The following is a 25,102-nucleotide window of genomic DNA, read 5'->3' on the forward strand; positions in this document are numbered from 1 at the left end:
GAAAGGACCCGGCACTTCTGAATTTGCCACTATACTGCTGCTCCAGAGGCTGTTTACAAAGTGTCTCTGAATTTGGGGGTCTCTGAATTTGGGGGTGTGGGTGGCTGCTTCTGGAGAAAATATTCAGAGAAGCCCTGTTGTATACATAGAGGTCACCATGCATCACTTTGGATTGGAGCCTCTGACAAGCATACTGTGCCTCTCCCCTTCTTTCTCTCTTCTCCCCTGCTGAGGTGAATCCACGAGGAGCCAGATTATCCTTTTGGACGCTGGCCTGCTTACAGTTCACTTGTCCCATCCCAAATTAATTTTGTTTTGATTTGTATGTGTGGCCAATCCCATCCCAGTGGTTCAGGGCAGGCAACAAAGAATAAAAACAAATATCAAACTTCCCTCCCGCCTATTTTTTTTTTTAATGAGGGGCTGGGTCTCACACCTGCATGGAAATCTTGCCTTTGTGCTTGAAAGCCGTTCCTCCCACATGACTAGGCAGCTGCTTTTGGCCAGTCAGTGGCAGGAGGTAGAGACATTCTGCCCATTATGAAAGGCGTCCCTTTTCATTTTTGGTTGTAGGTTGCAGCAGATGTGATGAAAGAAATCACCGAACAGATGGGGGTCATTGAGCCAGAGGAGATTCAGGAATTTGCCATCCTTGCCAACAAAGATCGTGGTAAGTCTACCCACCACAGCAGAGGCTGATGATCAGCTGTAGGATACTTTCATGTCATGAAATCTACTAAAGATGGGGGCTGTTTGATGCAGTTCAGAGACTGATAGTGCTCTCTTCTACACACACACACACACACATACACACCACCACCACCACCACCATCATCACCGGTCTCTTAGTTAGGGCTAGAGAAATCCTTTAATACCTAGTCCTGGTTTGGAGACAGCCAATTCCTCGTCTCAGACGTTAAGAACCAAGTATCATCATGGTAGTGATGATAACGATCTGCTTGCTTCTTTTTGTGTACTGCACTGCAATCTGCTTAATACAGAGGATCTTGCATCAGTGCAAGTGGTTAGGCCTGCAGGGACTTGCTTTTCCTGGGATTCCACAGGCCCTGGATTGTTATCAGAGAGATGCGTGTGGTCCTCTGCAATAGTGGTGTCTTCTTAGTGGAAAACACATCCTCCTGACTGACCTACAGGGGGTGTTTCTGGCAAACACACCTTTGATGGTTGAATACAGGGACATTACTGGCTTGTAAAGAGAAACATCTGGATGCTTGCAGAGAGTCACTAACAGAAGTTCGCTGTGATCAGAGTCTAAGGTACAAATGACTGCCTGATGTCAATAGTGGGCTAGATGAGTAAATGGAAACTGGATCTAGACAAGGTGGAGAATCTTACGTGTGTAGTCTGTTGACATGCCTGACCTTGATGCACTCACATTCCTCCTAAGGCAGGAGTGGGGAACCTTTTTCTGCTCAAGGACTGCATCCCTTTTGGGGAACCTTCCGCAGGCAGCATGCCAGTGATTGCCTTCCTCTGAGTCTGAGAGGCAGTGACTGGCCCAAGGTCACCCAGGGAGCTTCATGGCTGTGTGGGGATTCAAACCCTGGTCTGCCAGGTCACAGTTCAACGCCTTTAGGGAACATTTAATCTAGCTTACTTGCTTCTGGGAAGAAGGGTTTACGTGCCCTCAGGCCAGCCCATTATTGGAAGAAAGGAGCTTAGTGTTGCAGAGACGTTAGATGGGAGCACAGATAGATGCCCCTGAAGGCAGCAACTGTAAGCATGCTTATTAAGGAACTAAGCCCCATAGAACTCAATAGGACTTACTTCTGAGTAGATATGGTTGCAGCCATGTTAAGGACAAGGGAGGGCATTCTAGGCAAAACAGACAAATAATTGGGTGTCAGAACAAATTAAACCAGAACTATCACTAGAAGCTAAAATGATGAAACTGAGGTTATCATACTTTGGACACATCATGAGAAGACATGATTCACTAGAAAAGACAATAATGCTGCGCAAAGCAGAAGGGAATAGAAAAAGAGGAAGGCCAAACAAGAGATGGATTGATTCCATACAGGAAGCCACACACCTGAACTTACAAGATGTGAACAGGGTGGTTCATGACAGATGCTCTTGGAGGTCACTGATTCATAGGGTCGCTATAAGTTATAATCGACTTGAAGGCACATAACAACAACAACAAACCTCCCTGATAGACTGTGGGAATGCTGTGGACACAATATATTTCAACTTTAGCAAAGCTTTTGACAAAATGCCACATGATATTCTGATTAGCAAGCTAGCTGAATGTGGACTGGACGGAACAGCTATTGGGTGGATCCACAGTTGGCTACACAATCATATTCAGAGTGCTAATCAATGGTTTCTTCTCAACCTGGGGGGGGGGTAACTAGCGGGCTACTATAGGGCTTGGTCTTGGACCCAGTGCTCTTCAACATTTTTATTAATGACTTGGATGAGGAGAGGCAGGGAATGCTTATCAAACTTGTAGATGATGCAAAATTGGGAGGAATACCTAATTCCCTGGAAGACAGAAACAAAATTCAAAGGGATCTTAATAGGCTGGAGCATTGGGCTAAAACAGCAGAATGAAATTTAACAGGGATAAGTGTAAAGTTCTACACCTAGGAAAAAGAAACCAAATGCAGTTATTAAGATGGGAGATACTTGGCTCAGCAATACTACATGCAAGAAGGATCTTGGGATTGTTGTTGATCACAAACTGAATATGAGCCAACAGTGTGATGTGGCTGCAAAAAAGGCAAATGCTATTTGAAGCTGCATTAACATTTGGAGGCAATATGCCTCTGAAGGCCAGTTGCGCTTATTTATTTTATTTATCTATTAAACTGATATCCCGCCCTTCCTCCCTGAAGGGTCCTGCTTGCAGGCTTCCTATTACGGTTGGGGTGAGGAACTAGATGTTCTTATGTCCTTAAGGGAACCTGAAAACTACTGAAAGGTACCAGGAGAACAGATGGGCCCAACTCCTGCTGTGCAGCTCCCAGCACGGGCGGATGAAGCAGGGTGGCCAAGGCAAACTAAGACTCCGAGCCCTGGCCTGAGGCAGGATTGGACCAGATGCAAGGATCCGCTTCATTTACCCAGGAATGTTGGATGCAGACCCATGGGTGCTCTCTAGCCCAGTGCTGTCTGCACTGGCAGCGGCTCTCAGGGCTTCAGGCAGGGGTGTCTCTCAGCCCTACCTAGAGATGCCGCTGAGGACTGAACCTGGGCCCTTCTGCATGTGCAACAGTTTCCCTAAAAATAAAGTAAGATTCTAGTCCTTATGGTTCTGAATGAGGGGTGATTTAAACAGGGAGCTGCTTTATACTGAGTTAGGCCATTGGTCCATCTGGTTCAGCATCAGCACTGTCTACAGCGACTGGCAGCGACTGGCCATGTTCTCTACCACTGAGTTACGGCCATCTTCCCTTGATTTAAAAGGGGGGGACGGGCTCTGGCCTGCAGGTCCCCCAATATCACCTGCTCCACAGGCTCTTCTCAGGCGGGAGGGTGTTCAGCACTGGGCAGTCTCTGCTTGAGGAGAATTTTGAAAGTGCACATTGGGCAAGCTGGCAGCTGACCCAAGGCATCTCCTCAGGCCACTGACCCACAGACAAAGCCAGCTGGGGCCTCAGGTTGATTTGGCTGCTGGTGGTCAATGGCTCTTGACAGACAAAAAGAGGCTTCCTACTCTGCTGCGGGGGGCTTTGCACGCACACTGAGAGGTTTAACTTCCAGAGTCTTGAGTGGAGGCAACTCAATGCTGAAAAAAGACTAGAAACTTGTTAGCAGAGTTAGGTTTGGGATCAAGAGCAGACCCAGCGCTGATGTGTGTGTGTGTGTATGTGTGTGTGTGTGTGAGAGAGAGAGAGAGAGAGTGAGTGAGAGAGAGACTTTCCCTGTGAAGTAGCAGACTTTTACGCTGCAGCAATAACTGAGGATTCAGACTTAGTAAAATAAGGAACAGCTTGCTTCATTGAAGGAAATACACAATAGATAGGAAAGGGATTCTAGTTCTAGTAAACTACCTGCATTGGAGGTTCATGGACCTGACATGGCCTTTGCCCTCATGCTGCAGGTGAGAGAGACAAAGCAAAGACATCTCTTCTCTTCAAGAGACAGTGAAGAAGCAGGAAGGAGAGAGTTGGAAGGTGTGGTCAGCATTCCTAAGAGGTGTCAGTTTTCAGGAAGGAAGATGAGCATATGACCAAAGGAAAGGCACAGTCTAGCAACCTGGAGGTCTCCTCTCTGTCTCCCTCCAGACATGGAAACACCCAAATCGAGTTGCATTTCCACAATTCCAACACAAGTGATGCTTAAAATGGAAACTGTGATTTATCAGGGACAGGGATTAGGAAACAGACATTGTTCCTGGGGAACCTGGCCTGGTTTTCCCTGCCTTCTATCTGCAAGATTCTTGCTTTATTTTAAGACCCACTCTGCACCCACCTGTTCCCGGGGCTGCCAGCTTTCTTTGGGTGGCAGCCAGAAATTCAAGACGTAGAACTTTCATTGTCAGAGATGAGGGGACGGGCCTGTTCACCTGCTGAAGTTCCATACACACACAAACCCAGCTGGAAAAATCACATGGCAACCTCATCCTGCTATACATTTTGCTTATTTAAACATTTGGTTTTCAACAATCCAAGGAGCAGTAGCAGACATGGAACCACCAGCTTTCCACAATCAGAAAAGGAAGAGGGGGGGGGGCAGGGTGTGAGAGTGTGTGTGATGGAATTTCCTCCCCCAAGGTGTGGTGATGGCCAGAGACTGCTGAGCCCCATCTCTCAGGCCTCTCTCTCTCTCTCTCTCTCAGGCCTCTCTCTCTCTCTCTCTCAGGCCTCTCTCTCTCTCTCTCTCAGGCTTCTCTCTCTCTCTGGCCTCTCAGGCCTCTCTCTCTCTCTCTCTCTCTGGCCTCTCAGGCCTCTCTCTCTGGCCTCTCTCTCAGGCCTCTCTTCTCTCAGGCCTCTCTCAGCCCCCCCCTCTCTCTCAGGCCTCTCTCAGCCCCCCCCTCTCTCTCAGGCCTCTCTCTCTCTCTCTCAGGCCTCTCTCTCTCTCTGGCCTCTCAGGCCTCTCTGTCTCTCTCTCTCTGGCCTCTCTCTCTCTCTGGCCTCTCAGGCCTCTCTCTCTCTCTCTCTCTGGCCTCTCTCTCTCTCTGGCCTCTCAGGCCTCTCTCTCTCTCTGGCCTCTCTCTCTCTCTGGCCTCTCAGGCCTCTCTGTCTCTCTCTCTCTGGCCTCTCAGGCCTCTCTCTCTCAGGCCTCTCTTCTCTCAGGCCTCTCTCTCTCAGCCCCCCCCTCTCTCTCAGGCCTCTCTCTCTCTCTCTCAGGCCTCTCTCTCTCTCTCAGCCCCCCCCTCTCTCTCTCTGCAATCAGCCGCAGTCCAACCTGCTCCAGCTCCTGCCACCCAGCAGCCTTCTGCTTCCAAACGAGATTCCAAACTGCTCTATCGGCCGCGATGCAAACCGCAGCCAGAAACGCCCATCGCGGCCGCTCCTCCCACCCAGCAGCCATGCGTGTCAATCACGCATGCGTGCCTGAGGGGGACGTCCAAAAGCCGGAGATCAGCCTCTTCACACCAAATATGGCTGGAGGCCGGAGATGGCCCACTTTTGCTGGAGACTCCGGCAGAAAACCGGAGACCTGGCAACCCTATTCTTGCATGTAGTATTGCTGAGCCAAGTATCATACATCTTTTATGGTGTCTTTTTCCTAGGTGTAGAACTTTGCACTTTGCACTTATCCCTGTTAAATTTCATTCTGTTGTTTTCAGATCAGTGCTCTAGTTTATCAAGATCACTTTGAATTATGTTTCTGTCTTCCAGGGCATTAGCTCTCCCTCCCAATGTTTTATCTTCTGCCAATTTGATAAGCATTCCCTGCACCTCCTTATCCAAGTCATTAATAAAAGTGTTTAAGAGCACTGGGCCCAGGACTGAGCCCTACGGTACCCTGCTTGTTACCTCCCCCCAGTTTGAGAAGGAACCATTGATAAACACTCTTTGAGTATGATTCTGTAGCCAACTGTATCTATCTGATAGTTGTTCTGCCCAGCCCACATTTAGTTAGCTTGCTAATTAGGATATCATGGGGCACTTTGTCAAAAGCTTTGCTGAAGTCAATATATGTTATGTCCACAGCATTCCCACAGTCTACGAGGGAGGCTTACCCAATCAAAAAATGAGATAAAATTAGTCTGGCAGGATTTGTTTTTGATAAATCCATGCTGGCTTCTAGTAATCACTGCATTGTTTTCAAGGTGCTTACAGATTGACCAGTTTATAATCCTCTCCAGTTTCCCCAGGGATCGATGTCAGGCTGACTGGTCTGTAGTTCCCCAGTTCCTCCTTTTTGAAGATAGGGACATTAGCCCTCCTCCAGTCATCTGGCACTTCACCCATTCTCTATGATTTCGCAAAGATAATAGACAGTGGTTCCCAGAGTTCTTCAGCCAATTCCTTCAATACTCTAGGATGCAGTTCATCAGCCTTGCAGATTTGAACTCGTTTAAAGTGATTAGGTATTCCATGGCTGTCATGTGCCAACTCAGAGCCAGCTGACATCCTCTCTCTGGGAAGGGGCTTCTTCACCCACTGCAGCAGCACAATCCCAAGCTGCAAGTTCATTCACAGTTTTTTGTCACAAGAAAGGCGGGGCTAGTCTCTAGAGGGGCTAGGTGGGACTGTTGTGGCATGCGTATGAGACAAAAGAGCTCTTGCAGTTGAAGGACACATTCCCACCAGGCAAAAACACTTGAGGAATATGTAAAGCAGGTCCAGTGAAGGGTGAGGCCTATGGAGGAGATGTGGTCTATAGAGAATCCCAAGGGCCTGATAGAGGGCTGCATTTGGCCCCTGGGCCTGAGGTTCCCAACCCATGCCCTAAGAGGCAAGCTTTGCAGTCTGGCAGTACTCCTGGATCAGAGTCTATTCCTGGATTCCCAGGTGGTGGTCAGGGGTCTTTCTATTAATTTTGATGGTATATATGTTGTAGCCCTTTTATAGAAAGCAAGAACTTCAGTACAGTTGTGAACAGCTTGGTAACCTGACTTGACTATTGTAATGCATACTATGACTATTACGTTCATAAAACAGAATTCTTGAGGGAATCAAAGTTAGTTTATGTAGCATCTGAAGTCTGATTCTTTGAGGGTTTGGGATGGATGTAGGTTTTTTTTAATGATGTCAAATGTGTGTGCATCTTATTACCCTAACTTTGCTGGCTGGCGCAAAAGATAGCTAAAGTTATATAGAGAGAGAAATTAGGTGAGGGTTTTGTTAGCAAAAAAAAGTGAGGACACTTTAGGTGAAGACTGATGAAGAAGTGGATGCACAGACCATTGTATTATGATATTGTTCAAAGCCAAAAGGGGGTGATTCAATCACCTTCTGCAGAAATGTCCTAATACACTATAGGGCTGAATCCTGGAGAATTAGGGTGCGTTCGATTTGGTGGGGGGAAAGGGTGACTCGAAACACCTTATTTTGCACTCTTTGATTTATTTTGAATTGGGGGTGATGCTCAAGCGCTCAGGATCATCTCTCTCTGCAGGCAAGGTGATACGACCCTTGCGCCAGAAGGAGTACATCCATGATTATTTGCTTGAGGAAAGTTCGATAGAGCTGGATTTCTGCAGGATCAAGTGGAACACACCCTTGCACTTTGAGAATGCAATTTACGTTAATATTCACTACAACCAGGTAAGCTAAGGAGTTTTGCTCTCTTAAAGGGCAAAATCTGTGTCCCCCCCGCCCCCCGACTGGAGGTGTGTGTTTTTTTGCAGGTGTATTCTGCAACATGTCATTGATGCAATAATAGTGCATTTAGTACTGGATTGTTCACATATCATTCCACTTTATTAGTTGTGCTGCAATGCTCCCCAATGTTACTGCATTATTACTGTTTGGAGGGCCACTCTTGCATTACAGGACAACGAAAGAAACCCATAATTTTTGTGGCATGAAAAGTTACAGGATTTCAGCAGGAAGCAATGGGACATGCACTGAGTGGAAATGAAGCCGTATGTCTGCCCTGCAACCTTTGCAGGTAGAAGCAGGATTTGAAAGTGGGATTACATATGACAGCCCTGCTACCATCATGAGCACAAATAATAATGATTGCACAATAAAAAGGACATCTAGAAGGCCCTGTAAAATCCACATGCTTTGTAAAAGGCCGAGGGCTTCTTCCGAAGATGACCCACACATTGGCTGTGAGCATAGGATGAGTTTCCATTCCTATCTGCTAAATTTGCTGGAACCTTGCTTGATGTTTTGTTGTCAGTGCATCAGCTGCCAAAATCTGCTAGATTCCTGGACTCAGTACAGCTGTTAGTGGGACCGTGTTGCCTAACATGGAGAATGCTTCACAGCTGGATCCTGTTGAAATTATGTAGGGAAAGAGTATACATGCAGTACTCTTGGATTTATAATGCAATGCTCTCTTGTGGGTTGTTCCTAGGTGCTGCAGAATTATATGAAAGGGAAACTGTTATTGCCCTACACCAGTGAACTGGTGCAGCAGGTGTGTACCTTGGCTCTGCTCCAGCACTGGGCCAAAGGAGCTGGATTGATCCCTTCCATGTAAGTAATTCTCTCTGGATTTATGTAGTAACACCCATTCATAGTGTTCAGTGGCTTGTGTAGTCCAGAATCTGATGTCAGGTAGAGACTTTTGCCCTGCAAGTGTTAAGAAGTCTCATAGCAGAACTCTCAGGGAGTGGAAAAATCTGTTCACAAACTTCAACCATCCCATAATGTATGCAAAATTAGGGTATTCCCCTGAACACCCATTACCCATCTATCTTCTCCCAAGCAGTTCTACCTGTCATCCCCAGAGCACACAATACTGTCATGCTCCTAGCCCACATGCTCTGAAGAGCCCTGGAACAGCTGCTTGACCCCTCCCTGGCACTTTTTGGGCTTTGCCAATGTGATTCAGAGGCAAAACAGATTAATGTTTTACCCTGTCATCCAGTAAAATCACCCTTCAGGTGAGACTAATGATCCAATCTCAGGCATCTTTGATCCTGGCAAGTATTCCAAATAATGAAGGCAATGGGGGAAGAGTAATCTCTGAATGGGTGCTGTTACTCACTATATGTTGTAGAGAATTCTGTCCTCTATCCACCTTTGCATGCTAGAGTTTAGCCCCACTATGGTTTACTTCAGGGGTGGTGAACCTGTGGCCCTCCAGATGTTGTTAGACTCCCAACTCCCATCAGTTCAAATCAGCATGGCCAATGCTCAGGGTTGATGGGAACTGTAGACCAGCAATAACTGGAGGGCCACAGGTTCTCCACCCTTGGTTGCATGATCAGGGTCAGAGAAATGATGCAAGATGTCCTGCTTTACTAGGGATATGTTTCCTCTTACATCCTCTCTTTAACTCATTGAAGGATAAATGAATCAAAAGCTGAAATAAGGGCCAAACTAGGTGAGATGCAATTTAGGTAGTGAAGATTGAACTCTTTGCCCCCCTTCCAGTTTGGATTCCTACTATTCCTATTATTTACTTCTAAAGAGCAATTTACACAACTGTTAATGCTTAGTTTGGGCCTGAGTTACCAGGGTTCTTTCTGCTAAACTTGGCAGAGGCGGGGAGAGGAGGCAGTCGTGATTCTTGAATGGTTTTTGAAAGATTTCCTTGCATGGAGCCCAACTGCAGTTCCTAATCATAGCTTTATTTTCTTGTTGTGTAAATAGACAGGAATTAGGAAATTACATCCCTGATCCTGTAACACATCTCATCAATCCAGAAATTATTCTGACCTTTATCACCAATCAGCTGGAAATGATGAAACAACTTGAGCAACAGGAGGCAAAAATCAGTTTCATTGGTGAGTTCAATTGGACAGTAAGGTCCCTGGTGTGTCTTACTCTGTAATCCTAGTTTTTGTGCTGGTTTCCTGTTCTCTCATGAACTTCCCCCCCCCAAAAAAAAATGTCAAGTCCTGGAATCTGGGGACATACTGATATTTGTATCCTGCATTCCTCCAAAGAGCTCAAGGCAATGCACATGGGTGTTACACTATTTCATCCTTCAACAACATTACGAGAGAGTGTATGTTTGTGGGTGTTACTGACCTCATGCTACCCAGTGGCTGACTTGAGATCTTCCCTCTCCAAGTCTGACATTCTACCACCACTAGGGATGGATAGCAGATACACCCTAACAAAAGGTGTGCGAAACAAGGACATCCTAAACACTTCATCTCTTCTCATGTTTAGATGGATACTGAAAACCATTTTTATTTAGTAGGCTTTTTATATTTGACTTCTGTACTGTTTTTATAATTGACTGTTTTAGGGTGTTTTTTTTTTAAAAAACCCTCTTTTTAGTATCTTATTGCTAGTACATCTTTTTATTTTATATATGTGTAAGCCTCTATGATTACTTGGGTAAATAATGGGATGAAATAAGTTGCAAGATAGAAAAAGCACAGAAGAAACTCACAAGCTGCAGGGGCCAGGAGATGTTTATGATCCAAAACTGAGTGCCCTATAAAAAACCAGAAGCCCATTCCACAGTAACTCAGAGCATAGCTTTCTGTGTGGCTTCCTCCATTCTGTTGAACAGCATCCCTGTTGAGAGACAGGACAGGCGCCTGCTGTTTGTACTTGCAATTGAAGACATTTTTGTTTCGACAAGCTTTTCCAGTTGGCTGAAGAAATCTCTGCCTTAGGTGTTTGTTCTGTATTGTTTTTAGTTCTGTCTGTAGCTGTTTTAATTTTACTTGTTTTTATATAAATTGCCTTCAGACTAATGTGGAAGGTGACTTGTAAATTAATAAAATAGTAATAAATACCAGGCAGGGAGAATGTGTCCCTCTAGGTGTTGTTGGACTCTGTCTCCTATCAGCCCGCAGCCAGCATGGGGGTTGTAACTGAGCAGCGTGTGGAGGGCATTGTTTCCACATCCCTGCCCTTTACAGTTTGCAAAATGGGCTTTTCACAAAGGATAAAAATCTACAAATCACATTCATGAAATGGATTGAGACATTATCTGTAGCAGGTCTTAGTGCATGTAACTTTTGTTTTCGTTTTCCCTTTGGCATAGCAAACGAAATAATCTCTGGGCCACTGAGGAGGATGGCGTTCACAAACTGCTCCTAGCTCTTCTCTTTTCCCTATCCAAGTCATTTTTGGGTAGTTTTCTGTGGACGATTGCTCTGCATTATCTCCATAGGTGTGAAAGTATCTCATCAGAATAAGTTACAGGCACAATTGCCATCCCCCAAACATACAGCAGCAATTCTGATAAGATCACAGGTCTGTGGGGTGTGCACTTGAGTATAAAATGTTCGCAGGTTTATGTAGAGGGACTATTTGAGTCAGCAAAACCCAACACAGAAAGCATCACTTATCCACATAGAATGTTCAAATCTTCAAAACAATGAACTTGAGCAGAAGCAATGTGATCCTTCCAGCTGAATGCAGAACTGAGGCCCCTGCTGTTGACAATTTGGAAACAGAATCTTTTTCTGCATCAGCTGTGCTATGGCTGCCAGGTAGTGCCAAGGTGTATGACTACAGAACTGTATAGCAACAATGTGACTAATCACTGTTGTATTTGTTGGGTATGCAGAGTACTTGGGCCCTTTGGCCATGGCAGCTTTGGGAATGTCATGCATGGCATGAGATAACTTGACTTTTATCCATCTTGTTTTCACGAGACAGGGCAGCCCCCTAAATGAGCTTGTGCTGGAAACAAGTTGACAGTAGGACATGGATTCTCAGCTGCAATGGTTTTGTCCTGCAAGGGTTGACATTATGACCACTTTTCTCTTCTCCCAGAGCACATGATCCAGCTGCCACTGTTTGGCTACAATGTTTACTCTGTGGAAAGGATCAGCGTACTTGGGATCTCTGTCCCTTGCTTTGTAGGAGTGAATCAGGAACAGATCATTATTGTGAACAGGGAGTCCCAGGTACGGCTTTAGTAGAACTCCTGAAGTGCAAGGCTGAGTATTTCATAATGTCATAAAACATTTGGTAAAATAAAACCTAAAGCAGGGGTATCTAAGTTGCAGTATTGAGCAGGGTCAGGGGGAGTCTGTGGAGGGAGACATGGCCTGGGCAGTATCCCGAGGATCACACTTGGCCCTTGGGCCTGAGCTTCCTCACCCTTGCCCTATACAGGAGGTAACAAAAATACATCAAATGGCAGAGGGATAGCTGTGTTAGGAACATAGGAAGCAGCCTTATGCCAGATCAGATGATCTGTCCATCAAGCCCAGTATGATCTACTCCCCCGGGTCTCAGGCAGACAGCTTCCATATCACCTGCAGCCAGAACCTTTTAGCTGGAGATGCCAGGGATTGTACCTGGGACCTTCTGCATGCAGTACATGGTTCCTACCACTGCACTGTGGTCCATCCTCTATGCATTGGTCTGCTGCAGCAAAAATAACAAGCAGTCTCTTTGCAGTACTTCAAATAGTAGGCCAACAAATATATTGTGTCACAAGTTTTTTGGACCTGGTCAGAAGAATGGACTCTGATATTTTGAATGGGGCAGAATAAACATGACTACCCTTCTGGAATTTGTCACTACAGAGGGCAGCAGATTTAGGTCCAATCAGCTCTTGTGCAAATAGATTTTGATTTTATTTTTAGAGTAAATTAGCAGATGAAGGGAACCCAATCAGATCAGGACTGAGATGGGGGCTTTAATCCTTTGCCCCTCACTGCCACCCCTACCTGGTTGGGGGAGAAGCATGCACCTTCTGTTTGCATTGAGAGGAATGTTCTCATTGGTGCCAACTAATAAATAGCAGGATGGGCCCAATATGGACTGGAATCTCAAAATAAGCCCTTTGCTTCCTGGGTCCACAAGAAAAAGTAAATTCATGTAGCTGTATCTAGTCTGGCCCTTCAGAAATATTCATCTGTTTCATAAATGAAGGATAAAAACCCATCGTGTATCTCATGAAGTTGGCTCTGGTCCATGAAAGCTTTTATCACAACGTTGTTAGCTTTTAAGGTGCCACAAGATTCCTTGTTTTTTAAAAATAATAAAAAAACCATGAGTTTCTATGTGATTGGGCTGAATGCTGTAATCAGCTTGAAAATGTCACGACTACACTATTGAGTGCTACTAATTGAAAGTTGTGTTTTGGCAGCCTTAGTACAGAAAGTATGATATGTGAATTATCCTGATTATTTTAATACTATCCATGAAGTATAATTGTGGAGAATTATGGAACAGAGTAATCTCAACAAACCTTCAGGTTTTTGTAATTTTTACTATAACTGCACCTGCATTGTGGAATATCATTAAATGGTGTACACACTGATACACATTTTGAGAAAAGAATGTCCCCCAAGAGAAACCTTTAAGGAAAGCAAAGTACAGGGATGAAACACGCTCTCTCTCACAGAAGATGATGTTGCTATGAGCGTTTAGTGAATTCAGAGGGTTGCTGCTGAGTAGTATTTTTAAAAGCCAATTTAAAACATGCATGAAATACTTTGAAAAAGTTATTGTAGTGACTATATGGTTGTGGACAAAATTATTTGGTAACAGATTGGTTAGGCAGTGTCTGATCCTCCATGCAACACACCTGGCCTAATAGCAGCTTCCCTTCCTATACCCAGAACAGTCCCATCCTCATTTTGCTGGCAGAGATGCAGATGATGCGGACTTTGTGTCCTCTGGATGAATCTGGCCTTCCTGGCCTGGAAATTAACTATGGCTCAGCAGAAGATCCCAAAACTATTTGGTTTGAATTGAAGCAGGTAATATCAGTGGTAGACACTTCTTATGTTAAAGATCCAGGTGTCTTGTGTAATTTTAGCTTTGTTTTTGTAAACTTGCTTATGATCCAAAAGTTACAGACATGGGGCACTTAATCCATTCTCTTACTAGGATTTAACAGTATTCCACAGTGAAAAATCAGTATAGTTCTAATGATGGTTGTGGTGTTGCGCTAGTACAATACCCATAATAATGACAGAAGTAGCCAGCTGTTTCTACAACCACTAGTTCAGGGGCTCATAGCATAGTTATTTCTGGTGGTTAAAAAAAAAGCAAACTTCCAGCTCTCCCAAGGAACTTATTTATTTATTTATTTGATTTTTATACCGCCCGACTAGCAATAGCTCTCTGGGCGGTGTACAACAGAATTGGCTTGTATGTGACAAAGGGGCATAATCCACTGCTGGAAGGCTGAAACACATGAGGCTAAAGGAAAGTGGCCTGTTCAGCAGCATCAGTTTTCATGATACATGCTTGGGGATATGGCATATCTCGGGTCTGGAGAAAAACAAAAAGAAGCTTTCTGAGGAGTCAGTCCCATGTCTGGTACCAGATCCTTTGTTCTTGCATGTAGGTCCCCTAGACATTCTACTGCTAGCCTTCCTCAGCAATCGGTGTAGTTGATCCATTTGACCATAAGACTAATAGCTGAGAAGTACAGCTGGCTAGAGTTTGATTCTAAAGCACTGGGCTGTGTTGTTTTTGAAGAAGGCGCAAAATCACCATAAAGAAAAACAAGTTAACCACAAACCTTTTGGCTATGGAATGTTGTTTTTTACCAGGCACAGAGAGCAAAGCTATATAGTAAGCTAAGGTGCCATCTAGACCTGACTTTCAATTAATTTTAGCTGCTTTGGGCTTCCTTTTGGAAAGAAAAGCAGGGTGCAAACATTAAATGAAATAAGTTTGTTCTTAAAATGTGGAGGAAGCAAAAAGATATGTAGAGATGGCAGATGAAGGGCTTTGTTTTACTCGTTTCTTTCTTGACAGGCTAAAGCGTTGTATCATACAATCGCTGTCATCCTAGAAGAAACAGAGTCCCAGGTGTAGCGACAGCCAATGGAAGAAATGCCTTTTTTCCACTTCAGAGACTTCTGACAAACTTGGTTCCTCACAACCATCTGTAGCAAGCTTTGTTACCTTTGTTCTTGCTCTGTCTTATACCACATCCCTGAACCTGGGCTACCAATGCCACTGGAGCAGATCTTTCCTCCAAGCCTTAGACAGATACTTTTCAATTAAGACTGTTAAGCCCCTTTTGCTCTCTAGTAGTCCAAGACACAGATCTAGCCACGGTTCAAGGAAGACGCACACACCTATCGAATGCTTTTACAGTGCCTTATTTTGCTGGAACCAGCTCCATGTTCACCAAACCGTTGTCAATTCTCACTATTGCTAGCACTGACAAAGCATAGGGCCCATACTCTATCTCCATGTGCAGGTGGTATTTTATAGGTCTGGCATCCTGCCTTTTTTGTCCTCAAGCTCAAGAGCTGCTGTGATATAAGTGAGTCTCTTTGCTGTTTGTTAAATGGTGTTCATGTCTATACATAATCCCACATAATCCCACCCACCCGTAAAAAAAGCCTACATGCTGATTAAGAGGGCAACCTTTGTGGAGATAATTCACATGTGGCTCTGAATAGTAGCGAAACTAATATATGTTCCTCCCTACCCTCTCCAGTCAACACCTGAAATATTATTCTGTGTGATGGTCTTTGGAATGCCCTACTGAGAGAAACCTACCTAGCCCCATCCTATTTACTTTTCCATTGTTTGGTAAAAATATGGCTCTCCAGGTTGGCCTTGAGGGGTGGCTGATTGTTGATTTTTGTTGCTGTCATTGTGATGGATTGTTTACAGTTTGAGATTGGTTTACTTTATTAGCTGCTTTGATGTGTAAGAAAGGGGAATTTATATTCTATTCAGAGTTAAGCACTTGTAGACCCATTATTTTAATGGGCTAAAGTGCACCTTCCTCTGCCCCAGCCTGTGTGTGATCTCTCGCCCTAAAACCCTAAAAATAATGAGAGCACGCAGTGTAATCTTTTAAACATTTTATTAGCAGCTTGCCATGAACCTCTTTAAGTAACAAAGCCTAGTTCCCAAATATAAGCTATTAAGAAGATCCCTCTGCTAGTTTCTCCTTTGTCTATGAGCTCTCACTAATGGGAAAGTTCAATGGCTTCTCTAAGGAGAGTGATAAGGCACAGATCAACAAAATACAATTGTAAAACTCACCACGCCAAGCAGGCAGTCTACAGTCTATGTCCCTTCCAAATACATATAAATTAAGCAGCGCCTTTTCTACAACCCTTGGACAATTTTGTTACAATGTTGATTGGCCACAATGACATTAGAGGCACAGTGCAACGGTATGTGCAGTGAATACTAAAGAGGTTTTTTTAACTCTTCCAAATAATACACAGGCATTTCAGAATTTGGGTGAGCAAGAACTGGTGTTAAGAGGGGCAAATTAAGGCCCTGCACCGGGGTGAACATGTGGAAAAAGGCATCTTACACTTGTCTGAAAGCAAGTCACTTGCTCCAAAAGCAGAAGGTACTTGGCAGCCAGTTTCTTTCAAGCTAAGGCCCCAAGGAAAAACACAACAGCACCTCCTGTGAGTTTATTTATATGCAGCAATTTCACCATTAATTACTGTTGGGATTTACAAGCACAGAGGTTCACCCTCATGGCAAGGACTCATCTTTGCCTCAATCAGCTGTAATATTTGGAAGGGTGATTCTTTAACCTCTTAACGGCCAATACAAAGTGGCTAATACTAAGGGCTTCTTCTCCGGTTGTATGTTTAAAGTGCACCTCCTGTAAAATGATTTGCATATACACCTTAAAACTTAAGTCTGTACATAAAACAACGCCAAGGGTCCAGGTATTAGCCATAGCTCCTTACAATACATCAAACATGTTTTTCATCACATAACCTGTGAAGCAACCCTATATGAACCTTTTGGAATTGCATGTCATTAATAACGTATAAGGGTAGCAGAAGTTTTAGACTTACCCTATATACACAAAGAAATGTAGTAATGCAATATTATTGTACAATGTGTTACATTGCAATTGGAAACTTTCCTGAAAATATATATATGGCCTTCCCATCAAAGTGTTTGTGCTTCTTTCCAGCTCTTATAATTTAGATACAACTCTTTACTGCACAAGAATATATATATATATATATATATATACATACATATATATATATATACATATACATACATATATATATACATACATATATATATATATATATATACATACATATATATATATATATACATATATATATATACATATATATATATACATATATATATACATATATATATATACATATATATATATATATATATATATACATATATATATATACATATATATATATACATATATATATATATATACACATACACACACACACACACACACACACACACACACAGAGTGGTAATAATGAAATAGAATTTTGGGGGAGGGAAGGTTTGGCCCTAGGCCTTTATTTATTCCTGAGGTTCCACAAAGGATAAAACTCCTCTTCCTACCTGAAAAACTGTACACTTTGAGTTAAACTGTATGGAATTTACAGATTAAAAGGAACTGCATATTCCAGCTTCTGTAAGTCAGGACGTGCCATCAAGCCTTGAAAGACCAGTTAATGCCATTCTCTAGTTTAAAAATATTCTTGGGCCCTGGCTAAATGTTGCATACAAGTGCATGTTACACAACGCTGATGGCCACAGGGGGAACACAGACGTCAGCAAACATGTATTTGGTACTTTGGAGGGGGGGCTCGGGGTGACAGTGTGGATAACAAAACAGCAGGCAGGGATTGGCTGAAGTACCAACAACCTCCCCTCCCTGCTGCTTTGTACCAAAAGCCACAGACTCCTCCCAAAGCAGCTGTCTGGGTTTTCTTATACGTGGTTTTTACTCAACCTTTAGTTAGGCCCTTGATTTACTTTATTTAAATCTGTACTATGAGCTGCACCAGCTCAATGAGGGAAGATTCTGTTGGGAGAGTGCTGTCCTTGCCGGCACTTCTCATTATTGTTGCAACGTGCGTGTTTTTAAAAAAGTGTTTATGCCTAGTGCAAGAGGACACTTTTCAAAACCACAAAAATCAAAAGGGACCTTGCCAAAGCAGCTTTGTCAGACTCAACATGCCAAAGCTTTCTCCAAAGTAAATGTATCCTATAATAACGCTGGAGTGTTGCAGGTGCGTTTCTTAAATTTAAGACTGCTGTTGGTAAAAAAAAAAAAAGACAAGATTGGGGATTTGAGGGGAGAGAATCTTGGGTAGCAGCAGCATTGCTAGCCAGAGAGAGCAAATCAGTTCCATTCTCTCTGTATCTGCTAAGGGAAGCAAAGTTGATGGTGTCATAGAACAGAGTTGTAACTTAAATTTGGTGACTTCATCTACACAACAGACACTTTATAGCTAGAACAACGCTCTCAAAGGCCTTCCTCTCCCCAAGGCTGTTCTGAATCGGGGGAGGGGCACCTTTAGTCCCATTACAGCATCACAAAGCATAGTCACGACGACACTTTTAAGGGCTTGGGGTCCAGTGACCACAAGAAGCAGACAAAAACAGTGCATTTCATGTGTCATGCTTCCAAGCTGGTTAGCTCTTGCCAGTCTGTCTCATTTTCACACTTGCCATGGGTTTTGAAAAAGTCCTTGATCAATCTCTGTGCTTGTTCTTTCACTACAAATGGAAAAGTAATACACAAGATAATGATACCCACCTATTCTCATCACTGTTAACAGTAGTATCTAACTTGGTGTCAGAGCAATTAGCAGGTCTACAAATAAAGGAATCAGCATAAACCTCCTCTCTCCCCACTAGTTTGTTACTAAATGTTGCTTGTGCATATTTGCACAAACGCTGTGTACACTGAACATCTTTCAGTGGCAAATGCTGTTTGCAAAATATGGGAGTTTTGGAGAAGGGAATATGGTAGTGCTGATAACTAAGCACGAAGAGCTATCATGCTAAGGAATGAAAACCATGTGGAAACCAGCTCCTGACAACTGAAAGCTCCATATACACTTTCCAATTCCTACACCTTGCACACACACCACCTACATATTTTAAAACATTTTCTTCAACCACAAACCATAGAAGCTTTTATCTCTCCCCCCACAAGAGCTGGCTAGCTATTCATTGCCATTTTGTACCCGTGCTAGACAGATCCAGTATCAAGTGGCACAGGGCACAGCAAACTCCTCCCCAGCCATCACCTGACAACTCACCTGTCTTACGAACAGGACTCTTGTCTGCAGCCAGCAAGTGAGAGAGGTGCCGGGCAAACCCCTTAAACAAATCCTGCCAGTTAGGGGCAAAGAAGCAGAATGAGCACAACAGAGTACTCTCCCTTAATAACATACAGTTGCTTTTGTGCAATCTCTGGGGTACTTTGGTATTGCCATACTGGTACCCACGTTATAATGCCTAGGTGCAGAGACCATCATGGTAGGACCTAGCATCTTCTAGGTGCTGCACAAATGGAAGATGCATCTGACCTAACGAACAAATAAGATTAAGATACAAGATTGACAGAGGGTTTTTTAAAAAACTAAAACCTGTGTGTAAGGTCTAATAAGGGACAAAGTCACCGTATATAAGTCACCGACTTTAATATCACCTCAGAGGATTTAAGGAATTCTAAATAAAAATGAACAGGGAATACTGATGGGAGCACATGACACCACTTAACATTTGCACTGGCTGCCCATTTGCTGCCGAGCCAGGTTCAAGGTATTAATTTACAAACCCCTAAACAGCTTAGGTCCAGGCTATCTTAGGGACTGCGTGGACCCTTATATCCCAGATCTTTCACTGAGATCATCTGCGGAAGTGGCTTTGGTCGTCCCTCGAGTTGGTGAGGCTCATTTAACATTGACATGAAAATGAGCCTTCAGTGTCACCGGTCCAGTTCTCTGGAATGCTCTGCCAACAGAGATTCAGCAGGTGCCTTCTGTTTCAACTTTTAAGCACCTGCTGAAAACCTTTGTTTCACCAGACTTATGCAGGCAATTAAAAACATGTTTTTTCACAACAATTGGCCTTTGTTTTTATTGTATTTTTAATGTGTGTTTTTTAAAAATTCTATGGTGGTTGTTTTAAATATGTTGTAAACCACTCTGATTTTTTTAGTGAAATAGCAGTATACAAATATTTTTATAAATAAATAAATATATGTGTTGGTATATGTTTCTGATATTGCCCTTCTAGCTCTCGCAGGCTAAGTCAAGAAGGCTCTCTGGCAACATCCTACAGTTTTCTTATCACTATGTTAGAATAGTGACTTGAGGACTCAACAGCAAGACAACCACTTACTAAAAAGGCAAACAGTGGGCAAGAGATCAGGGTGGCTAGATTGATGCCAACCCTCTGCCTTAGATGTACTGTTGCCTGTAAATGAATTAAGATGATTAGACCAAGTCAGAGCTCAAATATCTCTAGCAATGCTTTGTCTCCTTCCCTATCAGGAACTTGTAGACAACCCCTAAAAGTGACAAAAAGCAACCGAGCCTAGTGTGTGCATGAGAGTCCTGAAGCGGAAACATGGCTGACAAAATATGTATATTGTCTTAAGTGAATGGGGATGCAACAGACACTTATTTAAATTAAGCTCACTGTAGGGTAGTGATGGGAAAGCATCACATTCTTTGCTCTTTCCAGCCATGCTCCACCCTCACCCTATAAAGCCACTGGCCAATACTGTGGAAATGGTCGTTCCATACTTCCCGTTATGTATGGGAGACAACAATACTTCTAAGCTCCTTTTCAAGAGGAAAAAAAATTGGCTCACAACCAACCTTGGAAGCAAATTTGCCACCTTTGTAGAAAGGGGTCAAGTATTTTACAACAATGTCTGCAGTTTCCTTAAGTGACAGTGCCTTCGTAGTTGGCTGGATAGTTTTGGCGGTTCCTCCTTTATCGCCCTGTGACAACGCTGGATCAAACGTGACTTTCTTTTTCATCGGCCCACCAGCGTTTCCCTCCAATTGCAACACGATGGAAGACTTGCTGCTCATCCGCAACCTCTTTTCAGCAGGGCTCTCAAAGTCCTTGAGAGAGAGCAACAAAGGAACAAATGCTCATGAAAGAAATATCATGGTACTAAACCAAACATCCTTCCTGAAGAACAAGGAATACATGTTCTGCGCCACCAATTTGGACATTTTGGGCACCAGAGGTTCTCAATGTCTATTTCTTTTGCCTTCCTAATGTCGTGGGGGGGATCTTCTTCACACCCTTTAGATGCCTTTCACTTGAAAGTTAAAGAGGGGAAAAAAATAGACGGCTATCTCACTGATCCCCTGCAATAACTACCTATTCTTCAGCACTAGAACCTTGCATGTGTGTTCCTGGGCCATGTAATACTGATCAAAAGGGACAAATGGGGTAGAATGACTCAATGAACTAAAAAAAATGGGCTAGAAAGAGTCAGTGAAGATTTTCCCTGTGAGTCCGGCCATCACAGCGGGGTGTTAGCTCCACCTATCGTGCGAAGGCAAGAATGTCTTTGAAGTCAAGACTAGGGGCGTCAGGCCCCTCCCACTCTCCAGTTCATTCTTGCCTTCGTACGAATAAGATTGGAATTATAGCGTAGCATTCAGCTAAGTCTCTCGTATTTGTTTGTGTATTTGTCTTCAAATCCTTCCTTTTTCTGTTTTGTGTTTAGCTTACTGAGGGTCCCCACAGAGACCGCGGCTGCGGCTCTCTTCGTTCTTTTCCCAATCCTGAGCTATTCATTTCAATTTATTTTCCTTCCTTGACTGGGGGCTCCCTCTGAGACCGCGGCTGCGGTTCTCTTTGTTTTTGGCCGCTTTTGAGCTCCCCCCCCCCGCTCTATTGCATCCATTGTCTGGGGGCTCCCTCAGAGACCGCGGCTGCGGTTCTCTTTGTTTTTGGCCGCTTTTGAGCTCCCCTCCCCCCCTGGCTCTGTTGCATCCATCGGGAGCTAGCGGAGATATTTTTCCCTGTGTCGGGCTGCCTTAAGCAGCGCTCTAAGGAGCTCTTGGAGAGACCGCGGCTGCGGTTCTCTCCCAGGCGGGAGCTTGCGGCTGCGGCTCCCTGCCCTTTCTTTCCGTCATCCAACTTTAGCCGGCCGGGGTACTGCCTCTCCGGAGCCTGTGGACTCGGCTTTCTCTCTCCCGTTCTCTCCGTAGCTTTAATTTTCAACGCGGAGAGGTCTGCACTCGGCGGCGACGGAGGCTTGTGTCCTGCTGCCTCTTACGACACAGCTTTTTCTCGGCACTCTCTGTCTTGGGGTTTTTTAGAGCCGCGTGTGCGGCTATCGGCCCCGCGGCTCCTCCTGCGAGACTGTGCTGGGCAGCCCTTCCCCCAGTTCGTTACCAGGCGGCCGCCATTGCTCCTCCTCCCTCTGCCATTTTTGGATCATTTTTTCCCGCTCTTTTTTCCGGGCACTATTTTTTGAATTCAAATTTCCCGCCTTTTTTGGTACCCTTCATTAACCATCGGATACCTTCCCTGCAGGCTATCTATCCGTGTGTGTGTTGTATACGTGCTGCAGACAGACTTTCACTGGGCTGACTTACACACAAATTTACTGTGGCTGTAATCCTAGTGCCTGGATTATATTATCAAGGCTGGAGCTCCAATCCTACTGGCTGGATCGTATTATCAAGGCTGGAGCTTTAATACTAGTGGCTGGATTGTATCATCAGGCTGGAGCTTTAATCTTAGTGGCGGACTCATACTAAATCTGATTTATATTGGTATATCCTGCCCCCTCTGGGGCCGTGTACCACGCCTGAAACCCACCCTACAGCACTAATCTGAGTGTGCCAACTCTAAATACAGCCTATCATATTACGTTGATACCTCAGTGCATTCTGCCCCCTCTGTGGCAGTGCATTTCGCCATCTGCCAGTGTATTCTACCCCCTCCGTGGTCGTACGCTGTGCCAGTTTGGGTCTTTACATCCTGCCCCCTCCGTGGCAGTGTACTGCACCCAAGTTCAGATAAGATGGCAGAACAGCCAGGCATGTCGCAATCAACCCATATGGTGCCAGATCAGCCAGGTATGCCACAAACAGCCAAGCCACAACATCCTAACATGACTAAGACCAGACATGCCAAGGCACTGGCTAAGACAAAACATCTTTCCAGCCATAGCAAACCAAAGCGCCCACGTTATGTTTCTGTGCCAACCACAGCACAAGCACACATAAGCGATATTCTCCATTCTCCTGCTGCTTCCTCTGCCGAGGAAGAGTTTGTAGGCTTCCCCGCTCAGTGTTCGCCTAACGAACCTCCCTCCGTTTTACCGCTCCAAACATCTGTTCCAATAGCCCCTCAGGCACATACATCTGCCACATCCGGACTGCAGCTGTCTCCTGATTTCCTCTCCCAACTTCAAGCCATGCTGGCATTTTTCACCCAAATGCAGTCACTACCACAAGTTCCTGCTATACCTCAACTCAACATGGACCAATGTGCGTCTCATGAAGCTCATCCTTCCTGTTCACCAGATCCCTTTGACGTAGCCAGAGGCAGATGTACGGACGAAGCCTCGTATGCGGAGGAGTCAACTTTCACTGACCATGTTGAAGGAGACGACTGGAGCGACTATTCAGATCATGAGGAGGATACATCGTATCGTTTGTTTAATACCTCAGACTATCAACCGCTAGCACGTAGAGTAGTTAATACCCTTGGTCTCCAGTCTGCACCTTCAACTTCGTCTGCCCCAGCTATCAAAGGGGCCAAGGTTCTCAAATCACCTGCACCTACTGAACACTACATCCCGGTGCCGGACCCAATTGCCAAATTAGCCTTTGAAGAATGGGCTCATCCACTCCAAGCTCGACGCTTCAAGAACCTGGCTGACAGACTTTACGCCCTAGCTCCAGACTTTGCCACCAAGTTAGACGTCCCTGGCATAGATGAACCAATCGCTCGCCTCGTTTCACGATCTCTTTTGCCCAGGGAAGGGGAATCTCACCTAAAGGACACTACTGAGCGACGAATAGACTTCGCCCTCCGCAAGAATCACGAGGCCACTGCCCTATCCATGCGTGCCTCCTCTTCAGCCTCCATTTTCTCCAGAGCATCTATGATGTGGCTGGATGACCTTCTAGAGGACACTAACCCTGATCCTGTCGCCCTCAGAAGAGCACTATTGAAATTGCGTAAGACAGCAGCTTTTGTGGCCGATGCCACTCTCGATGCCACTCAGTTAGGGGCACGAGCCATGGCGGCTCAAATAGTCGCTCGACGCACCCTCTGGCTTCGCCACTGGCAAGCTGATTCAGCGGCCAGATTGAACCTGTCCAGGGCTCCTTACCCCGGATCTCTACTCTTCGGCGAGGAAGCTCTAAAGGCAGTGCTGGTTGATCCAAAAGACGCCCACAAACCGGTTCTGGCCACAGTCAAGAACATCGACCACAGGCCTTTCAGGCGATTTCCCTCCTTCCGTTCTAACCAGCCCTTTCAAGGAACGCGGCCAGGAGGACGAGGCCGCGACTTCAGATCTTATGACCCCAACGCATTCAGGGGCTCCTGGAACCGACGCTCCCAGGGCAGAGGTCAGTAGCAAGGGCGCAGGGGCAACTCATCGTCCTCATATAAGGGAGGCCCTCGCCTATGCAAGTAGTACTAACGCCCTCCCCATAGGTGGCAGATTACTTAATTTTGGAGATCGATGGCTGCGCCTTACTACGGTCTCCTGGATCAGGGACCTTTTCAGTAATGGCTATGCCATAGAGTTCTGGGCAACCCCATCAGACAGATTCCAACCGTCTCCTTGCCCAAGGGCACTAGCCAGGCACAACATCATGCAGACAGCTATACACCACCTCTTGGACATAGCGGCGATAGAGCCAGTCCCCACAACTGAGAGGTTGGAAGGGGTGTACTCCCTCCTATTTGCTGTGCCAAAACGAGATTTATCATGGAGAGCGGTATTGGACCTCAACTTTGTCAACCATTTTGTAACATATCGCAGGTTCAAAATGGAATCACTCCATTCCATTACGGAGAGTCTGCATGAAGGAGACTTCCTGGCTTCTATCGACCTTAAGGAAGCGTATCTCCATGTGCCCATTTGTATAGCCCACAGAAAGTTTCTTCGGTTTGCTTTTGGCCACCAGCACTTTCAATATAGAGCGATGCCATTCGGCCTCTCCTCTGCTCCAAGAGTGTTTACCAAGGTGCTACTCATCCTAGTGGCTTACCTCCGGACCCAAGGGGTTCATATCTACCCATATCTGGATGATCTGCTAATATGGGCCAAGTCTGAGGAGCTGGCCCATCATCACTTAATGATCACCCTCAATGTTTTGCAGACCTACGGCTGGCTTGTC

The 25,102-nt window shown here is 44.9% G+C and overlaps 2 protein-coding genes across 13 annotated transcripts in view; one reads left to right on the forward strand and one right to left on the reverse strand.

The window, feature by feature from the left end:
• Window positions 1-16,928, forward strand: part of MYO15B (myosin XVB) — a 97,842-nt gene extending 80,914 nt beyond the window's left edge. For 3 of the 5 annotated variants that reach the window (XM_061616170.1, XM_061616171.1, XM_061616172.1), the window contains 7 exons: window positions 574-670; window positions 7,540-7,688; window positions 8,449-8,570; window positions 9,693-9,826; window positions 11,784-11,917; window positions 13,586-13,726; window positions 14,736-16,926. In XM_061616170.1, coding sequence (XP_061472154.1) covers window positions 574-670; window positions 7,540-7,688; window positions 8,449-8,570; window positions 9,693-9,826; window positions 11,784-11,917; window positions 13,586-13,726; window positions 14,736-14,795 — 837 coding nt within the window. In that variant the 3' untranslated portion in view covers window positions 14,796-16,926. Of the gene's footprint in view, window positions 1-573; window positions 671-7,539; window positions 7,689-8,448; window positions 8,571-9,692; window positions 9,827-11,783; window positions 11,918-13,585; window positions 13,727-14,735 lie in introns of all 5 variants that reach the window. The other 2 variants (XM_061616173.1, XR_009761311.1) reach the window with 2 other exon arrangements.
• Window positions 16,929-17,160: 232 nt separating this feature from the next.
• RECQL5 (RecQ like helicase 5) overlaps window positions 17,161-25,102 on the reverse strand; it is an 86,203-nt gene continuing 78,261 nt past the window's right edge. For all 8 annotated transcript variants that reach the window (XM_061616176.1, XM_061616179.1, XM_061616178.1 and 5 more), the window contains 3 exons: window positions 20,588-20,839; window positions 19,019-19,091; window positions 17,161-18,470 (listed from right to left, as the gene is read on the reverse strand). In XM_061616176.1, coding sequence (XP_061472160.1) covers window positions 18,370-18,470; window positions 19,019-19,091; window positions 20,588-20,839 — 426 coding nt within the window. In that variant the 3' untranslated portion in view covers window positions 17,161-18,369. The remainder of the gene's footprint in view (window positions 18,471-19,018; window positions 19,092-20,587; window positions 20,840-25,102) is intronic.

Source organism: Rhineura floridana, chromosome 3 (assembly GCF_030035675.1).
Source record: "Rhineura floridana isolate rRhiFlo1 chromosome 3, rRhiFlo1.hap2, whole genome shotgun sequence".
NCBI classification, from domain to species: Eukaryota; Metazoa; Chordata; class Lepidosauria; order Squamata; family Rhineuridae; genus Rhineura; species Rhineura floridana.